This window comes from Apodemus sylvaticus, chromosome X, assembly GCF_947179515.1.
Source record: "Apodemus sylvaticus chromosome X, mApoSyl1.1, whole genome shotgun sequence".
Classification (NCBI taxonomy): Eukaryota; Metazoa; Chordata; class Mammalia; order Rodentia; family Muridae; genus Apodemus; species Apodemus sylvaticus.
Window position 1 is genome coordinate 45554754 of NC_067495.1, and position 21580 is coordinate 45576333.

General features: G+C 36.3%; 1 protein-coding gene across 1 annotated transcript in view; it reads left to right on the forward strand.

Moving 5' to 3' along the window:
* Dmd (dystrophin) overlaps window positions 1-21580 on the forward strand; it is a 1772476-nt gene that overhangs the window by 1388611 nt on the left and 362285 nt on the right. The window contains exon 54 of the mRNA XM_052170230.1: window positions 11048-11194. Coding sequence (XP_052026190.1) covers window positions 11048-11194 — 147 coding nt within the window. The remainder of the gene's footprint in view (window positions 1-11047; window positions 11195-21580) is intronic.

The window sequence follows — 21580 nt, forward strand, 5'->3', positions numbered from 1 at the left end:
GCAAGAAGGATCAAGAACACCAAAAGATAGGTATTTGTAGAGACTGAGCCAAAACCAGAGAGTATACATTGGACAGAACTAGGCCCTCTGCATATATGTAAGAGTTGTGCAGCTTAGTCTTCGTGTGGGGGCAGGGCTGTCTCTGTCTCTGACTTCATTGCCTCCTTTTGGATCCCTTTTACCTAACTGCCTGGTCTACCCTCAATAGGAGAAGATGCACCTAACCTTACTGCAATTTGATGTGCCAAGGCTAGTTGAGATCCATGGGAGGACTCCCCAATTCTGAGAAGAAAAGAAAAAGGGATAGATGGTGGGGAAGAGAGTGGAGCAGTAGTGACACGGGGGAGAGAATGAAGAGGAAGCTATGATATGAATGTAAAGTAAATGAATAACAGAAGGAGAGGAGGAAAAAGGAGGAGGAGGGGGGGAGGAGGAGAAGGAGGAGGAGGAGGAGGAGGAGAAGGAGGAGGAGGAGGAGAAGGAGAAGGAGAAGGAGAAGAAGAAAAAGAAGAAGAAAGAAGAAAGAAGAAGAAGAAGAAGAAGAAGAAGAAGAAGAAGAAGAAGAAGAAGAAGAAGAAGAAGAAGAAGAAGAAGAAGAAGAAGAAGAAGAAGAAGAAGAAGAAGAAAATACAAAATATCACACTGAGAGAGGTAACCCAATCACAAAAGAACACACACAGTATGCACTCACTGATAGGTGATTATTAGCCCAGAAGCTTGGAATACCCAAGATTCACTTCACAGGCTCAAGAAAAAGATGGCCCTGCTGGTCATTAAAGGGAAGAGAGGCCCTTGGTCCTGAGAAGACTGGATGCCCCAGTATAGGGGAATGCCAGGACAGGGTAGAGGGACTGGTGGGTTGATGAGTAGGGGGAGAGGGATGGGATAGCGTGATTTTGGAAGGGAAACCAGGAAAGGGGATAACATTTGAAATGTAAATAAATAAAATACCTAATTAAAAAACAAAAAAAAAAAAACAAGAAGAAGTAAATTATAGTAGTAGTAGTAGTAGTAGTAGTAGTAGTTTGGTGATGTTTCAGAGCTTTGCATCTGTCAAGTTCTTGTTATAATAGAAATGTCAGATTTGCAGGTCAGCCTCAGATTACTGAATAATAAACACTGGGTGAAGCCTAGTAGACTCTTCTTAACAAACCTTCAGCATGCTGATGTGCTGAATTAATTGACAATCATTGTCATAAGCTGATATTTTGAGCCATGTTGATGAGTAAAGGAAAATAATTGTTATATCTCTACTTAGCAACAATAATAGAAAGAAATGTTACAAGGATTATGAATGTCTACAAGTATGAAAAGCTTGTCACATGGCAAGGTTTAGTTCAGTGTTGGAGCCCAGGCCTAGCATGCATTAAGCTCCATCCTCAGGCCTCAAAATAAAAGAAGGTAAGAGCTTATTAAAGAAAAAGCTAACATCTGTGTAAAATAACTTCTGCATTTGAAGATGAATGTCCTTGTGGTTGATATTTTTAATAATATGTTTATTGTACTCATTGGAACTCACATACACATGGGGTTTAAGAGATGCTTCAGCAATTAAGAGAACTTGCTGCTCTGCCAGATCTGCTCTTGCAGCTCATATCACTAGGTCCAGGACATATACCACATTTTTGGCCTTTGAGGGTACTTTACAAAGACACATACACATATGCACACAGACAGACAGACAGACAGACAGACAGACAGACAGAAAGAGATATACACTAAATTAGTTGAAAATTAATTAATAATCATTTTAAAATTCAAAAATAACATTTTATACACATACTCAATGTGTATAGCTCATATTCACCCCCACACTTCTTTCCAACTCTGCTGAGTTTCCTGTCCCAACACGTCTTCTCCATTTAATGTCTTTCCTTTTTATAACCCACAGAATTGAATTAGTGCTGCCCACATAATCTTGGATATGGGACTGTCTACTATCACCTACTAGTGACTACACCCTAAAAGAAGTGAATTTTACTCTTCCCTCAGCAGCCCTCAACTACCAGTAGCTTCTCAGTGATTGATCCTTTTAATGGTTTATGGACTGTTACTTACTTTAAATATGTTAGTAAATTTCATTAACTTCTACTTGCTTTATGTATCATCACATATAATTAAAATTTCTCACAAAGAAAATATTGGTTTTCCCCCTGTTTCTTTAGCAGCCTAAAACATGGCCTGCTTAAATGACTTGTTTATACTCATTAGAAACCCTTTTATTTTAATTGTGCATATTTTGCAATTAGCCTCTGTAAACAGTCATGAACTACCTTTTTATTAGTTTTAATTGTGTCATTAGAAAACTGTAGAAAGCTTAAAATGGCTTTGTTTATTTGTTTAGCTTGTTTGTTTGCTTGCCTTTTTTATAACAGAGAAATAATTAGCAGTCATACTTAAGACGCCAGGATTAAGTTTTCAAGGAAATTAAAGTAACTAAGAATTTTTAGCTTGCCTTTTTTTTAAGTTAAAACTGGGAAAACTGGGACTAGGGATATGATTCAGTGGCTAGATGCTTGTTCTGCAAGTATGAGTACCTGGGTTTATATCCTCATCACTCATGTAAAAAGTCTGGTGTGTCAATGCATGTGTGTTCCTCCGGTACTGGGCAGGCAGAGGAGGATCTTGGGAGCTTACTAGACAGCCAGCCTATTGGGCAAACCAAGCCCCAGGTTCACTGAGCAACCCTGTCTCAAAAGGTAAGTTAGAGCTATGATAGGTGAAGATGCCTAATGCTTATCTCTGTGTTTCACATGTGCATACACAGACAGCCTTGATCTCTTACACATGTATATACACATATGCACTACACACCCCAAATGAAAAATATCAAACTAGTTAAAAAGTTTTTCCTCTGTGATCATTGTTGTCCTGTTCCTCGTTCTGATATTATACTGTTAAATTTGAAGAAATCCCTCAGTGGTTAAGAGAACTTGAAGAGCTTTCAGAGGATTTGAGTTCACTTCTTTGCACCCAAATTATGCACTTCAAACCATCAGAGGATCCAGTGCTGTATTCTGTCCTCCGTGCACATCGGTATACACATATAAACACAAGTACATAAACATAGACCTATTTTGTTAGCTAGAGTTTCTCTCTGTAACTTGGGGCTTGTAATATAGACCAGGCTAAGCTTGATTTCCTAGAGCTCTACCTCTGCCTCCCAAGTGCTGGGACTAAAGGAATGCAGCACCATACCCAGCAGTAAAGCTTTTTAAAGGTCTTTTAAAAAAGAAGGTTGCTATTAAATAGCAAATATATTCCATCTTTGTTTTAAAGACACCAAGTTTAAGGCTTCACAGAAGTTTCTAGGACATGGCAGATGAAGAAATTGTAGGCTGCTACAAGAGCATCCCAAGTTCATACCTATGCTCTATATATTGAGGCACCATCTCAAATTGTAATTAATGAACCAAGTGAAATGTTTCAAAGAACGTTTTCTATTAGGATGTAGAGTATTTTCAATAGCAGGAGAAAAAGTAAAAGCCCATTTCTCATATGTAAAAATAACATTGGTTCTCTGTGCAGAAACTTTAAGAAGTACAACAGTCAAATACTATTATTTGAATGTCATGAATTCAGAATCAGGCTGAGTCTGAGAAGAACGGTTAAAATATAATTGTTGATAATTGCTTATAAAATAAGAACATAAAATGTCTTTATGCCAACAAATTGTACATTTTATTTTCTTTATAACCTTCCCTAAGTCGTCTTGATTATGCTACATCTAGGTCATTAATTTTTATTCTGTTTCATTATTTATGTACTTATTCAGTTTGCTTGTCAAAAGTTGCCATACCTAAATATGAAAGTTTACAATTTTCTTGAAAACTGAATGCAAGTGAGACAATGAAAACACATATTTTGCCCTCAGGCTACCATGATAAAAACGGATACTGGGATGGAATGCAGATGTATTTCTGTTTTTAATTCCATACTACTTTTTGGCATTATTTATTGTCAAGAAGATCTCTACCAGAGACAAATGTGATTACTCAAGACAGAGCATTGTGTTCATGTAGTCCGCCCCGTAACTCATCTGTCATATTTCTGGGATGTCTTTCTGAATTTAGAGGAAACAAAGAATTCAACATTATAGGAGAGATAATTTATCCATTTTGTTGAAGCTCTAATGCCTCATAGCATTAGAAAAGAGAATTCATGTGAAAAAGATCTTGGGGTGGGAAGATGGGCAGGAAAAAAATGTGCCTGAGGTAAGGGAGAATGGGTAATTAGATGAACTTAGTAGATACAGTGACTGCTGTAAGTGGTCTACCAGATTCCTTAACTGACCTGAGGTACCCCTTCCCTCATATCTCTGAATGTTTGATGCTAAAGGCTTAGAAGAGAATCCTTTCCCAATGAACTTCCTTCAACCAAAAGGCAAAATTTCTACCCATCTTGTTTCTCCTAAGATCATTAGGGGTAAAGGAAAGTAATCCTTTTGTCTCAACCTGTGTCCCACCAAGGCCGAATTTGTGCTCAAAGTTTTTGGAGAATAAGCTCTCCAAGTGGGACCAGGTCTGCCCTTAGCTTTCTTGTCTTTCTGTTTCTCCCACTCTCCTTCCTGACCTGCAACAATGGGCATCATGAGTTAGCTCAATTGCTTGGGAACCACACTAAGTGGAAAACAACTCAAGAGGAAAACGCTAAGATGCCAGTGGTCTTCCATCCTGATGCATTTCATTAAAGGCTTGCCTGCACCTCACCATCCACTGTATTGTGGTTGGTCTAATAAAATTTGAGGGTCTCATTCCATGCAGATATTTAAGAAATCTCCACAGGCCTAGCAAATCATTTTTGACTCTCTTGGTAGTATTAGTATGATACAGCGAGCTCGAAATAATGAAGCCACAAAGCAGCTCAGCTCTACCTACTCTTATTTCCTGGGCAGCTAGACATACTGCGAACTTCTCTGAGCTTTTAATGAGAACAGCAGGTAAATTCCATAGTAATCTGTGTTCACAGACCTGATTTTTCTCTTCTCTTCTGTAGCTTCCCATATCCAGTCTGAGAATCCTGGGAGTTTATCTAATACCTCATGTGTTCAGGCTTTTTTTTTTCAGAGTCTTGCTTCACAAGAATTTGTTCAGTAATGTTTTCTTGTAAATGAACAAAATGCAGTTAGCTGCTCTTTCATTTCTTAAGTAGAATTTGTAATACAAATGTCTCTGTATAGTATAAGAAACACTAAAATGATACTTCATTGTTAGACTCAACTTGTTTTGAATTCCTGGTTCTACAAGAGCCCTCCATATGATCATATTGGACGTTTAGAAGGAAGGTTAAATGCCTTAAGAAGAGATTTGTTGACTTTTAGTACCACTATTTGCTCATAAAGAATGATGTACATATATGTATAAACTATTTACATATATAAGCTAGGCATGCATGTGATATATATATATATACACACACATATATATATACACATATACATATCCGTATACATATACATATACATATACATGTATAAATAGAGTTTCTTGAGCATCCAGACTTTCCTTTTCCTTCTGGATTATTTGTACAGCTACTCCTTCTATGGCCTCTCTTATATTATCTTGAACATCCACAACTGACACTTCTATTTTCGTTCCATCTACAAGTCTCATCTTGCTTCACTTTCCTTCTAATCCAGTTTAGATTCCATGGTCTGTTTTTCAATCACATTCTGTCTAAAATTGAAATGCCCTTATCCTTAAGTATTTGTGCCACAATCATCTGACACAACCTTAAACACAGATCAACTGTTTTCTCCTTTCTCGAAGGGAACATTTTTGGAGAAGGGAATTATAACAGATTGATTCTGTTAAAACATTTTGATCCTCAGCCTAAAATGGACTCTCTGTGCTATCTGCCAACCTCGTTGCATTTCATAGGTCAACTCCCTCTCACAATCTCTATCAAAACTAGTTCAGATGTCCCCACTTAGCCTTCATTCATCTTCAAATTCTGTGAATATTCATTACACACCATGCATTGCACACTATTCCTAGTCTGTTGCTTTCCAGTTTCACAGAATAAACAAAGGCTCTTGAAATAGAATTCCTGGGGCTGGGGAAATGGCTCAGTGAGGATGAACACTTTCTGTGAAAGCAAGTGGACCTGAGTTTGGATTCCCAGCACTCATGCAGAAGCCAACCATTGCTTCATGTACCTGTAACCAGAGTGCTGGGGAATAGAACCAGGTAGGTATCAGTGCCAAAATACTGAGCTAAAAATTAGGAAAATAATTTTCAGAATTTAGAAGTCTGAGGCCAGAATGCTTCCCATATTTTCTCATGCAATTTTTCTACACCAAGTCTGGAAATCAATCATTACATTACAAGCATGTCTTACAGAGGACCCCAGTTAGGTGATATTAACTCAAAGAGTCTTGACACAACCCAAAATTTTTGTGACTATTTAAATTTAAAAAAGCAATATTATTAATGTGATCCCTATTTAACCATGTTTTTCCATTAACTGCTCAACTACAGTTCTTAACTGAATCAGAAGGAAGAACATCTATCATAATCTGAGAAAGGAAAATGGAAGTGGGATGAGTACTGGAGCTTAGTTCTTAAGTCTTTTCAACTCCAAAATCGTGATTCAGCATTGTTCTTTAGGTTGGGGAAGAGAACGTAAAAATTAAAATATTAGAATCAAAACATTGGAAATTGCCTACTACATATTGTAAGTGAAGGTTATGTACACAAAACTGGAGAAACTGAACATGTCCCTATCATAGAGGCATCTGACCACCTAGTTATCTTCACTGTAGTTCTTATTTCCCTTTAAACCCCACATGTTTATATATGGTTATTAGAAATGCATGTGATAATCTAAAAAGCACTTTGTAAATAACCATCATCATCTTTGGCCAGGATTCTACTTTTTTTATTCAATATATTTTTTATTTACATTTCAAATGATTTCCCCTTTCCTGACTCCCCACTCCCTGAAAGTCCCATAAGCCCTCTTCCCTCCCCCTGTTCCCCAATCCACTCCTTCCCACTTCCCTGTCCTGGTTTTGCCCTATACTGCTGCACTGAGTCTTTCCAAAACCAGGGGCCACTCCTCCATTCTTTTTGGACATCATTTGACATGTGGATTATGTCTTGGGTATTCCAAGTTTCTAGGCTAATATCCACTTATCAGTGAGTGCATACTGTGATTGATCTTTTGAGACTGGGTTACCTCAGTATGATGTTCTTCAGCTCCGTCCATTTGTCTAAGAATTTCATGAATTCATTGTCTCTAATGGCTGAATAATACTCCATTGTGTATATATACCACATTTATTGTATCCATTCCTCCGTTGAGGGATACCTGGGTTCTTTCCAGCTTCTGGCTACTACAAATAGGGCTGCTATGAACATAGTGGAGCATATGTCATTATTGCATGCTGGGGAATCCTCTGGGTATATATGCCCAGCAGAGGTATAGCAGGGTCCTCCAGACATGTCATATCCAGTTTTCTGAGGAACCACCAGACTGATTTCCAGAGTGGTTGTACCATCTAGCAATCCCACCAGCAGTGGAGGGATTATCCACATCCTCGCCAGCACCTGTTGTCTCCTGAGTTCTTAATCTTAGCCATTCTGACTGGCGTAAGGTGAAATCTCAGGGTTGTTTTGATTTGCATTTCCCTAATCATTAACAATGTTGAGCATTTCTACTTTGACATATCAGAAATCTGTTTTGTAACCTTTCTATTGGATAAAATGTAATAATTATGAATTGTTTTTTGAGAGAAACAAATATTCATATATGGATGTTAATAGCCTTTCTACCTGGGCACTTAGTACAGATTCTTTTAACAGATATTTTCTTCATAAGGAAATGAACAATTTTTTACTCCCAACTTCTATAAAACATTTTTAGTGTGATTCCAATGCCATTCCACCAATAGAATGTTTAATAAATGTGCATATTGCAGGAGTTTATATATTTTTATATAGCAAATACCATAAAAATCACCCTGTTAATATATGCGGTTTAGTCTATCCTGTTTTGAGGTGGTAAATTAATCACAAATATCATAAGACTTTCACCACTCCACAGGAAGTCATGTGTTTTAAATATATTTTTCATATTTCTTTATTATTCTCTCATAATCACAACCATAGCCTCCCTTCCCCCTTCTTCCAAGCCTTCTTACCTCCCCTGTCCTCTAGATCCACTGCTCCCCTGTTTTCCTTAATGACCACTTATTTTTTTTTAATTTTTTTTATTTGATATAATTTATTTACATTTCAAATGATTTCCCCTTTTCTAGCCCCCCCCAACTCCCCGAAAGTCCCGTAAGCCCCCTTCTCTTTCCCTGTCCTCCCTCCCACCCCTTCCCACTTCCACGTTCTGGTTTTGCCGAATACTGTTTCACTGAGTCTTTCCAGAACCAGGGACCGCTCCTCCTTTCTTCTTGTATCTCATTTGATGTGTGGATTATGTTTTGGGTAATAATAAGGATACATGCTCTACTATGTTCATAGCAGCCCTATTTATAATTGCCAGATGCTGGAAAGAACCCAGGTATCCCTCAACAGAAGAGTGGATGCAAAAAATGTGGTATATCTACACAATGGAGTACTATTCAGCCATTAGAAACAGCGAATTCATGAAATTCTTAGGCAAATGGATGGAGCTAGAGAACATCATACTAAGTGAGGTAACCCAGACTCAAAAGGTGAATCATGGTATACACTCACTAATAAGTGGTTATTAACCTAGAAAACTGGAATACCCAAAACATAATCCACACATCTAATGACCACTTTTAAAAGATGAAAGAGTTGGGCATGGTGGCATACACCTTTGAGCTTAGTGCTTGAGAGACAGAAGCAGGTGGATCCTTGTGAGCTAAATTCAATCCAGTCTGCATATTGAGTTCCAGGCTATCCAGGCCGATATAGTCAGAATATATCTCAACAAAATAAAACTTTAAGTTTTCCTTTGTAGGATAAAGTATTATTACTCTCAGTCTGTGGCCATCTTGAGCTTTAGAGTAAGACCCTATCTCAAAACCTTTATGTTTAAATTATTCCTCTGTTGGTGGCCCTCACTTGGGAGACTTGGGAGTTTCTATTCATTTTTTCTAAAAAAAAAAAAATCTACATTTTCTCTGCTAAAAAATCCAATAGATTGATTGTCCTGCTGCATTTCATCTGGGAACTACTTAAGAGTCTTATACTCTTTGTAATTCCACATAGTACTTTTTTCAGGTATTCAGGTTGATTTAAGAGGATAATGTCATCCTTCTCTTGATTGTACAAACCATCTTTCATTTAGAATCAGAAGAAATGCAAGAAATATGGATGAGGCTATAACAAAGAAGGTTTATATAAAAACAGTGAATACCAAACAGGGAAATAATACCTCCCAGATCAAGAAAGTCAGAGTCAAGTTAGTGATGCTGTCCTTGTGCACAGACATTACATTACATTTTATAAACTGGTCTCCTAAGTGAGGGAGTTTGTCCCTTAGATGTCACTCATTGGAACATTTGGTTACCATGCATCATGTTAAAGATCCATAAATGCCAACTCGATAGGATAGCTATGATGCATGATAATATTCTCTGCATATCTGCATAGAGCTCCGTTCAACAGATCCTCATGACACATCACATCAGAGACTCCTGCTTTCTAGCTTCAGAGACAGCCAAGCATCCCCATGGGAGCCTTCAGAAGTCTCTACAACAAGGACTAAAATACCATGAGAGCAGAAAGTCATCCTAGGCTGACAAAATGCCCTCCTTCCTAAGAGAAATTATTTATTATATAGTGGCTACACAGTATGAATGTACTCTTATGAGTCAGTGTATCTTTTCATTTAAAAATCATAATCCATTTCTGCTTTATATATAGAATTTAAAATCTAGGAGCACTATATTTGTCCTATACTTTTGTCATTGCAGATTTTTTTTGGCTAAGTTATATAATGTGGTAATTAAAAATATGCACTCTGAACTAGATAAATCCAAATATGTATCCCAGGTTACAAACATTTTTACCCATAGAACTTTAGCACTCAATATTTAACATTTTCAAGTTTATTTTCTCAACGATAAAATAGAAATGCTTCAAGTAATAGTTTCATGGGGTTGTTGTGTAGAAAAAATTAGTTTGTTGGTAGGTAAGCCTTGTCACAACATGATATACCAAGGGAGTGTTCAATATAATTATCTATCCCTTACTAAACATAGACTGCTGAAGCAAAAATACACTATAGTATATTAGTCTAGTCAGGCTTCCATTAAAAAAGAAAATACCATAAACTGAGTGACTTACACACAACAAAAATTTAGTTCTGTCAGTTTTGGAAATTATGAAATCCAAGTTTAAGTGGCTAGTAAATATGATGTCTGCTAAGTGTGTATTCCTCATAGATACTGCCTCTTGCTACTTCCTCACATAATCAATGAGGCTAGCTATATCTCTAAGGTCTCTTTTACAAAGGTACTGTTTTGGCTACTTTTCTATTGCTATAATAAGACACCATGACCAAGGAAACTAATAAAAGAAACGGTTTGTCTAGATCTTTGTTTCTGAGTGTGAGTGTATGACCATCATAGCTAGTAGCATGGTAGCAGGAAGGCATGATGCTGGGTAGAAATAGGTGATAGCTCATATCTTATCCACAAACAAGAGGAGGAGAGAGTCAAAAAGAGAGCACTGGGAAGGACAGCTTTAAAAACCGCAAAATCCACCCCCAGTGACACACCTTTTCCGAAAGGCCACACCTTCTAATCTTTCCCAAATAATTTCACCATCTGAGGGCCAAGAATTCAAATACATAAGCCTATAGGGGCCATTCTCATGCACAATTCACAGGCACTAATTTCAAAATGTGCATTCAAAACAGGTGTACCTCCTAATATCCTTACTAGAGAGCTTACAGTTTAGGCATTGATATTATTATTTTTAGCTGTTAAACATGAATATGTTCAAATCAAAGAGTGAACATCACTAAAATTATACCCCAAACAGCGTATGATGTCTGATCGTTCCAACATTTCTATATTCTTTGCTTTAATTTTTGTTTTAATCTTTTAATTCACATCTAGGCACTTCGGGGAGAAATTGCACCTCTTAAAGAAAATGTCAATCATGTCAATGACCTTGCACATCAGATGACCACACTGGGCATTCAGCTCTCACCTTATAACCTCAGCACTTTGGAAGATCTGAATACCAGATGGAGGCTTCTGCAGGTAGGCATGCTGTGAGCAATGTCACTCCTAGTTAGAGTAAACTGGCATGTACATAAAGCTTGTTTGCAAGGAACAATAAAGGTTGCTCATTTTCCAGGAATGATGATGAGTACTTTTAAATTGAGCTTTCGCAAGTCAGATATACAGGTGGATCTCTGTAGATTTCCACCCACCTTGGGTCTACTTAGGGAGTTCCAGGCTAGTCAGAGATATATACTGAGAGACCTTGTTTCAAACAAGTGTATATTTGATGTTTATAATAACAAGATGCTTGGTATTTCTTGATAACGTTTTATGTTACTACACTCAATTTCAGAAATGTCCAAAAGCAAGACAGTGGTAAACCTCAATGGAGGAAGTAAATTTCTAGCAGACAATACGTCTGTGCTGTTGGTTGGATTCTGACAACATTCTTTCCTTTATGATTCTAATTGAAATAAGAGTCAATAGTATGGTATAAAATCGCCTTAAAAGAACAAGTATTGTATTATAAATCAACACATATTAGTTTTTTTCATAGGTTTGTAGAGTAAAGATCAGGAATAGGTATGTGCCCCAGGTATTTACTTGCTGTGTCACCTTGGACAATTTACTGAACCATTCTGTACTTTAGTTATTCCTCTAAAACATAATAGAATTCTCTACAATATTTTGTTGTTAAAATAAATAAGTCCCCATAGTAAATATAATAAGTCACTGAAAAAAATTTGCTCTACAGTACCCTATATATTCTATCTCTTGGTGTTATTACAATTATTAATTTGGTGATAATGGATGGGCTTTGAAATCTGACTAATTAGCTGTATGACCATAATGCCATTTTACCTCAGTGGTTGCCAGTACCTTCTTCTCCAATATAGTTACTTTAGTGTTGAATGAACTGATTCACATGGTTTTTTTAATTGGTTGTTTTATTTATTTTTGTTTCAAATGTTAACTCCCTTACCAGTTTCCCCTCTACAAACCCCCTACACCCTCCTCCTTCCCCCTGCCTCTATAAGCATGCTCCCCAACCAACCCACCCACTCCTGCCTCAATGCCCTAGCATTGCCCTAGAATAGCATTTGGCTTACAATAAGACCACAAAAATGACTGTCGGGGTAGTGTATGTTCACCCTGCAGAGGTACTTTATACCTCTAAACTATAAAATTGGCTTAGCCATAAATTAGAGACTCTTTTTTTTCATTTCCAATTTAATTGGATATAGATTACAAACTCCTGGGACTAGGAAGAATGAAAGTATTTGGTCTCAAAGTTTTAATAATGAAAAAAATGATAAACCAGATTCCTCTGCCACCAGCTGTGCATTTAAAAGTGTGATTGAAAAGTCCAGTTAAAGAATTGCTTGATCTTTAATAAAAACAAGTTTCAAATTCCAGACCTCTTGAGATATCATATGATTTAATTTTTCCATGATGGATAATCCTTGATATTTGTAACATTGACTAAAACAAGACAATACAGTTAAGTAATTCTATGCCTCCATCTGTCTGTTGGCCCCATGGTAGTTCAGTACTATTAAAATGTATCAGTTTCATCCTTAAAATATTTTTTCACTTAAAGCACAAATAAATAAAGTAATGAGTATCCAAAGGCAACTAATGTTCACATTTGTTCCATACACACACTCCTGGACTTAATTTTTAATTTTCTTGTAAAAAATTGAGTGTTATATTTGTTTTTCAGAATGTAGTACAAGATTTGTAACAGCAATATGTAAATTTATGACTGAGGTCAAAAGACTATGAATGATAGGAAAAAACTCTTAAGAATCAGTGCTGTTGTAGGCCAGATGTAGTTGGCACACCCATTTAATCCCAGCACTTGGGAAGAGGAACACAGAGTCAGAGAATTAAAGACCAGTCTGTGAATTCAAGACCAGTCTGGTATAGTTAGTGACTTTCCAGACAGCCAGAATTACATAATTAGACTGTCTCAAAAACAAACAAATGAAGAAAGTATCAATGCTCTGTGTGCTCTGGAGTGTATCTCAAGGGTGGAAAGAATGCTTACCCAGCATGACCCCAGCAGGTCCTGGGTTATTGCCACAACACTACAAAATAATCTTTTATGATTCATTCTAGTTATAAGATTTATTCATTTTATTTATTTGTAAAGCTTGATAAAATATTAATGGTTTAATTCTCAAACACAGACTTGATTGTAAATACATGGAAATATATGATAGGAAATGGTGGGCTCTGGCAAAAACAGAGTAGCAGTTATTATTGGCTTAATATGTTCACACATCTCAGCTATAATTTTGATTTTTAAAATAAAGCAATTCAATTTGTCTAAGGCTACATCCAGTTCATTTCTCTGATCGTGTATCTGGATACCAAGAAAAGATACATGAAACAAAATTTAGTTTAGAACCCATGATGATGTTTCTTCTATTTATATCATAATACAGATGTGGCTACTTACATTAGTTCTTCCATAACTCTAAAACTTTTACCCTGAGGTCATATAGACATAGCCTTCTGATATTAAACAATGTAATTAGTGTTTGGCTCATGCTTCTCTTGTATATAGCAAATTTTATGTTTCTATTTTTTACCATAACCTTAAAGATATGCTTAAAAGGTATTTCTAGCAGAAAACTGATGGGCTTAAGATTTTGGTTTGCACATAACTGAGTCAAGTCAATTACACACTTTATTTAAGTTCACCATAATTCTAAAAAGTCTGCTATATTATCCTAGCCAGTTATAAATGCGAGTCATTATTTAAAAATGAAACATGGTAAATAAAACTATATCAATGTTAATAAAAAATTGTAGATGTAGCCTCTCTTACATTTCTAAAAAGCACAGTCTCCAATGAATATTTGCAGGGTATATGTGTCACTCTAATTCTTAGAGATATCATGTTATGCTAGTCATTATTGTGGTTCATAGGTGTCATAGCTAAGTAGAGCTAGTCATTTCTTTCCTTCTTTGGAAGTTTGCATGGCAACTTTTGGTACCATAGAATCTTGTCATGGGTGGTGGGAGAGGTAGGCTGTTTCAGGTCAGTTCCAGATCAGGTTCTCTGAGTCTTATGTCCAAAACACCTTTTAAGAACAGGAGAATCGGGCTGGAGAGATGGCTCAGTGGTTAAGAGCACTGACTGCTCTTCCAAAGGTCCTGAGTTCAAATCCCAGCAACCACATGGTGGTTCACAACCATCCAAAATGAGACCTGATGCCCTCTTCTGGGGTGTCTGAAGACAGCTACAGTGTACTTACATATAATAATAAATAAAGCTTTAAAAAAAAAAAAAGAACAGGAGAATCAGGAGATTCCTCAGTTGGTTATCCAATACCAAGTCCATGGCCTTGAGATCATATACAAAGAAGTAGCATTGTAGTGAGGGATAAGATTGTGTTTATATATTTAAGAACATATCTGTATATGTGCATGTGTGTATTTGTGTGTGTGTGTCTGTGTGTGTGTGTGTTTGTAAAACAATTTTAAAAAGGGGACGTGAGTTTTGAAAGAAAGCCAAATGGAGTGTATTAGGAGGGGTTGAAAGGAGGAAAGGGTGCAATCATATAATTATATTAAATTTTCAAAAATAAAAATATTGATAATAAAATAAAACTATAGAATATATTGTAAAAAGCTAATATTTATATTAAACAAATTCATTCAGTTATGGAATGAATGACTCATTTATAATATGAATATTCTGTACTTAAAAGAATGTAGGGAAAATATAAGAAGCTTGTGCTCACCAACATGACAGCAGCATACATAGGTGGACAAAAAAAGAATTTAGTCACTTATGGGGATATATCTGTTGACAAATAGCAAATTAAAAACTAGGTTTAAATTCACATTTCTTTTCCTCCCAGACAGCAAAGTTGAAAAACCCAGTTGAAGATGTGGAAAGGCAGATATAAATGTGAGAAAATAAAGTAGTTTTAAATTTGGGAAAAATAATCCAAGAGAAGGAATAGAGTCCCAGGCTGTCACACTTTACTTCCTTGGATATCAGACTATCCTGGGATTAGTTACACGGCAAATTTATTTTGCTTCAAAAAGAAAGCTAGAGTTACATTTTAGCTGTTTATAAGATCAGTGAAAATGCTTGAAGCATGTAAGTAAAGTAGATGTGACCATCAATAGCAGAGTGAGATCTAGTTATAATTTACCTGAGAATAGAAATAGTGAGTATACATTTAATTTTCTTCCCAAATAAATGTGTGGTGCATAAATAGAAGGGCATTTGTAGAAGGATACAAATAGTAAAAGAGAAGCACATGATACCATAGGTTTGCTTGTTTGGACTGTCTGTTGGAATAAAATCCTATTTCTTCCCTCTCAATGTGCATTGGTATGGATATTGCTTCTTGGAGCTTTCACGGTGCTGAAAGTGCTGATTTTTTATGTGTTTTTAGATATGTTCCCATTCAGATTATGTGTTATAAGCATGTACTTTTACAAGTAAGGGGATTGAGACCTAGAATCACGGCACAGACAATCTCCTAAAATGTAAACTGGCATGAGGTCTAAATCAGGTCTTCAGATCTGTCCAGTCATATTTCCTCTCATTAAAGTCCCGTTAAGCTTGGGATTAATGAAGCCATACTTTAAATCTATTTTAGAGAAGCCAACTGTAAGTTTCTTGAAGTGTTTCTAAATGTGCCCTCATTTTAAATGATTCTTGGGTACATTAACTTTGAAATCTTTCTTTAACAAACCAATGAATTAATAAATCCAGTTCACAGTACCTTTATATATTTATTTATTTTTGGATTTTTTTTTCGAGACAGGGTTTCTCTGTGTAGCTCTGGGTGTCCTGAATCTCACTTTGTAGACCAGGCTGGCCTTGAACTCAGAAATCTGCCTGCCTCTGCCTCCCAAGTGCTGGGATTAAAGGCATGCGCCACCACCGCCCGGCTCTGTGTACCTTTAAAAGTGACACTTTTTTCAAATATAAAATTTTAAAGTAATCTTTTCTTATCACCTTTACAACTTATCTACATTAAAATCCACTGCAAGTTATTTTAAAAAGTCAACTCTTAAATTATAACCAATCGTAATATTTACTCACGTACAAATGAATATCAAACCCAAAAGGCAGGAAAGTTCAAAAGAGAATCCTTCTCCATTTTGAAATAATGGACATATAGTGAGGAGAATGGCCATTTTCATTATTCATCACGGAAAGGAATGGTCTACCATCTATCTGAACTCATGAATAAACTCATATATGACAACAGAAAGATAAAAATACACTCATACAAATAATACATGCCTTATTAACCATAAGGCATGATAGAATATGAAAAATTTTTAAATAAATATTATGAAGGCATTTCCAGGTTCAGAATTATTTTAATGTGTTAAAGAACCATGCTACTAATCACACACATTTTAAAAGGTTTGCACCCATTCTGCTGATATCATGTACACATGGTTATTCTCCTCCCGTACATGACTGTAGTCACTTTCTGTCCCAAATTTCTATGTACTTACATCCTGCATACCCATGCTGTTTTCATTCTTTCTGTTCCCTATACTGAATTAGCTCTGAGTAAGCATTTACTGTATACTTCCAAATTATTATACTAAACAATAATCATTGTAATAGTCCATGGAAAACTGACTAACAAGGCCTTTTATTCATATACCATTTTAAGATTTTTGTATAGATATGTGTTCTTTTATTATTCCCAGAACAGTTCATTGTCTCTCAATTTCTCCATGCCATAAGTATGCAGGATTATTTGCATTACTTTTTTGAATAAAATTAAACAAACCATTTAAATTTCAAATATGAAAATTTGGATGGGAAAATAGTTCAATGGATGTTTGCTTTCTATTTGGATATGATGACCTGAGCTCGGATACCTAGATCACATAAAAACCTCAGACCAGATAGCAATTATATGAAAGAGACCTTGTCTGACACCCAAGATTTTCTTCTGAACTCTATGTGTGTCATGTCACTCATGTACCCACATAAACAACATGTAGGTGTGCACACATTATACACACACACACACACACACACACACACACACTTTTAGAAGAATAAAACCAGCTGAAATATATGATTAATTTTGCTGAAATTGATTTTTCCGAGCAGGTTATTTATCTGTGTTCTTCCTTATCATCATTGAATATATTGTCTAATCCTACAAATACATTGACAGATTCTTAAATTTTTTTCTCACACCCTTCTTTTTTATACGGATTCTATAGTAATACCTTTGCATTGTGAAGTTCCTTCTAAGCAGGAAGCCTAGGTGAACTGCATCATCCATGTTTGCTAATAACATAGGCCCTATTGGTATGGAAATAAGCAGAGGACATTCTGTCTCTCTCCCTTTAGAATTACTAAGAAATTATTCTACTGCTATCTACTTAGCATATCCTCCTTTGATTTCTTTCTTCAGCAACATCTAATTTTTTTGAGATTAGAACATTGAACTCAATCTGAGGACATTCTCTATGGACCTATATTTTTCTGTATTTATGGTTCTCAAAATTTAAAGAGCATCATAATCACTTGGAAGACTGATTAAAACAATTTTCTTGGTTCCCTCATTCAAAGTTTTGGATTGACTAGGACTTTAGTAGAATTTGAGATTATGAATTTCTATCAAATTGCCAAGGGATGCTGATGATGTTTTTCCATGGACCATACTTTGAGAATCATTGTCTTACATTTAGCACATGCAGGTAGTCAACTTTAAAGTGTAAAAAAAAATGCATGCCTTTAAAATATTAGACCCCTTGAGTATTTAAACTCTAACTGGAGAAATGAAGCATCATAGCATGCAGAAACTTCAGTTCTACAGAAGTTTCAATGCCATGGAACCATGAAGACCAAGCATTTGACTTCCTTTTGGGCTGGAGGATGAGGATAAAGAGAAACTTGAAGAATGCAGGGAAGCTTTTAATAAAATTACAAGCAGCATGCTTAGATGCTGTATGTATTTACTGTGTTTCAAATGCCCTTGTCTAAAATATGTTTCTACTGTGCTATGCATAGAGCTATTGGGACCTTGACTTTATCAAGTCTACAATAGAGCCATGTTGCAATGTACCATATATCGTTTTCAAGGACTTAGAAACAATGGAAAATTACTAAGTTGTGGTTTTACTGATTACATGTTAAACTGAGAGTATTTTACATGTTTAGTTAATTAAATTGTGTCATCATGAGTTATTCCCTCATTTATTCTTTATTTTTATTCAAAGTTGAGTATTTTTCTTGAAGATGAATGGAGTCTGCCTGTTACTTCAAATGCTACAACATAGAGTGTTATTACATTTGACTTTTTAAATGTGATTATCAGAACATTTAATATTACATATGTAGCATTCACTCTCTTTGTGTTGGACAGCATCGGTCTATAAACTACTTTTCACAACGTTGTATAAGTAGATATTCTCGAGGATATTTGCACTCCAGCATTCTCAATAAGCCAGGCTCAATTGGCAGTCCCATAACAATCAAAGACATCAGAAATTGTGAAAGACAGAAGATATTTTTCATTTGTGACTCTATTGGGACAAGGAACAAATACAAAGGAAAATGTGGCCCCAGGTTACCTTCTGAGTTCTTTCAGGAGTTTTAAGTTTAAATAGAGAACAAAAAGTATGCACATTTAAGCCACTCTGTTTAAGGTATGGTCCCATCCATCACTACCTCTTCTCTGGTCCTAGAATATGATCTGAAAAACCCTTATTACAAAGTTATTTGAAAATTTTCTAGAGGGAATAGGTTGCTCGCAAGAGATAATTACATCTGCTTCAAAATGCAGCCTCAAATTCATTGGGAAGAGGGATCTGTCTTGTAAGGTTCTGTTGTCCCAGTAATCCAAGGTGACTCAATTGGAACACTTAATGATAAAAACCTATGTGGTCATTTAAATGAGAAATATCCCCGATAGGCTCAGGCATTTCAACACTTGGTTTCCAGGTGGTAGTGCTGTTGAGAGAGGTTACAGAGAGGTTCGTCCTTGCCAGAGGAACTGTGCCACTGGTTTGAGAGTTTATAACCTCTCCTCACCTCGCCCCTCCTCCAGTTCACTGACTCTGTCTTGTGTTCGCTTTTGAATATAAATGGTCTCACTCCAGACACCATCTGCTATGGCCTACCCCCATTACAGACTCTTCCTTTGGTACCATAAACACAAACTCTTTCTTGTATAAGTTGCCTGTCCCATGGTGTTTTCTCACAACAACAGAAAAGTAAATAATAAAACCTGTCTTCCTGTTTTGAACACACAGAAACAAAAAGACACAAAATGAAAGCACTGGTGCCAGGGCTTCATCCCTGATTTGTAGTCCTAAGGAAGGAGTCAAGGCTTTCCTGCAAAAACATCCTCTAATTGTTTGTTTCAAGATCAGAGCTTAAAATTACCTGTAAAAATGATGAGAACATTCCCCACTTCCCACAAGGATTCAGTTGGCCTTCTAAGAACCCTGTGATTCTGCATGACTCTCAGTCTTTGGGGAGATACTGTTATTGTTTAACCACAAATTATAAAAAAAAAAAAAACTTCTCATACTATGGATCATAGGATTTTACAGAAAAGCACAAAAATGTATGGCACAAAATGTATGACATATCAAGTGGTGCCTGTATCTGGAATAGAAAATTGTCTTCCTCGTGCACCAATTTTTTTTTTATAAAGAAAGCAATTGTATTACTAACATGAGTTTTAACCAGCTGGTCACTTTCTTTCTCAATTTAAAGATGCTTGATAATACTTCTGTCACAAGATAGTCCTGCTGTCTTTGAGAATGTGAGTGAAATATTTACATGGTTACAAGAAATTAGAAGTCAACTATCAGCAACACTATGTAAGAAAAACAACCCTAATACATTCTAAATGAAGGTTTGCTTCTCTAAAAATGATGTCAATTGCAGGGCCAAGTCTGGTGCTCCTACTGACAGTTTTCAAAACAATGAAGGTAAAGGAAATGAAAAGAACAAAGAAGAAGGAAGAAAGTGTTTGTTTTTGAAAAGGTTAGGTCAAAAAGAATTTGTTGTTATTAGGAGTAGAATGACCCATGAAAAAAAGGACAATTAAGTTCTAGGGAAACATCTTTTCAGTAAAGAGAGAACAATCCTTTATGCTTGACCTCAACTCTGTTAAAGAACAAAAGAAAAAGCAGGAGGAACTCAACAGACAGAGGCCCTTTAAAGAGCTAAAGAAGGGTATAAATCTGAATGCTCAGCAAAGTGGCCACTGAGGTCAAGGTGCAGAGTCAAGCTCTGGAACATTTGTTTTCTAATGCTTTTACAAGATCTATGCTTTATTCCAGAGGAATGCTGTTGAAATTGCTCAGATAACCTTGAAAGTAGCATGACACATATGTTCCCAAATCTGCCCTACATGTGCAAAAGAAGTCCTAATTTTTAATATCATTTTCTGTATTTTATTGAAAGGCCTTGGAGACAAAACTGAGTGATGTCGTAGGAAGTGTGATTAAATTATATGGAACACAAAATGGGCAAAAAAGACATCAGCAATCATAGAAATCTTTATAGAGCTACGGAGAATTAAAGACATATTATTTTTTTCTGAAATTTTATAATGTGAACCGGAATCATTATGAAGTCTTAGGATACTTAATGACTGAGATCTTTATGCACACTCTTTAATGCCTAATCTATTTTAATCAAGAATTAATTTCTGCTAATTCTGAAAGTAGTGATTACTGTAATAAGGACTCTGCCATTATTTCAGGTAAAATATGTCCCTGTTAAATATGTTTACACTGCAAATTTATTTCCTTATGCATTCATGGTTTACTGTCCTGATGTCTTAAATTCCTTCTTAAAAGTTGTGTGTGTGTGTGTGTGTGTGTGTGTGTGTGTGTGTGTGTGTACCTCTGAGTATATGGTTTTTCCATGGTGTAATCTGTCCCTTGTTCCATAGCTGGTATTTGCCCTTTCCATAGTGTTATATGTCCCTTGTTCCAAAGCTGGTGTTTGCCCTTGAGTGCAGTTTCTCAGGGCTTTATTCTTTGTGTCCTCTCTGCAGTCTGACCTTTAGTGCCCTGGAGTTTGACCCCCTGCTGCCCTTTCTTCTCCATTTGTTTGCCCTGCTTGTTTTCCTCCTTGCTTTTCCCATTCCCACTGCCCTGCTGTGTGTGAAACACTCCACCAGCAGCTGCTCTCAGTTCCCATGCTACGTCATGCCCAACATTCAAAGAACTGCTGTTCTCACATTTCCACCAGCAAGACTCCTCCGCCTCTGCCTCCACTGCACATTCCTGGGGAAAGGAGAAAGGGACCTTTTTCAGGCCAGATGAATAGCTTCATGTTAAAGGCAACTCTGTTGGGAGGATGGAGAGAAGCTTCCAAAATTCAGAAATGCTATTTTAGAAGATAAATGCCACAAAGTGGATTTCAAATTACTGTAGTTTACACTA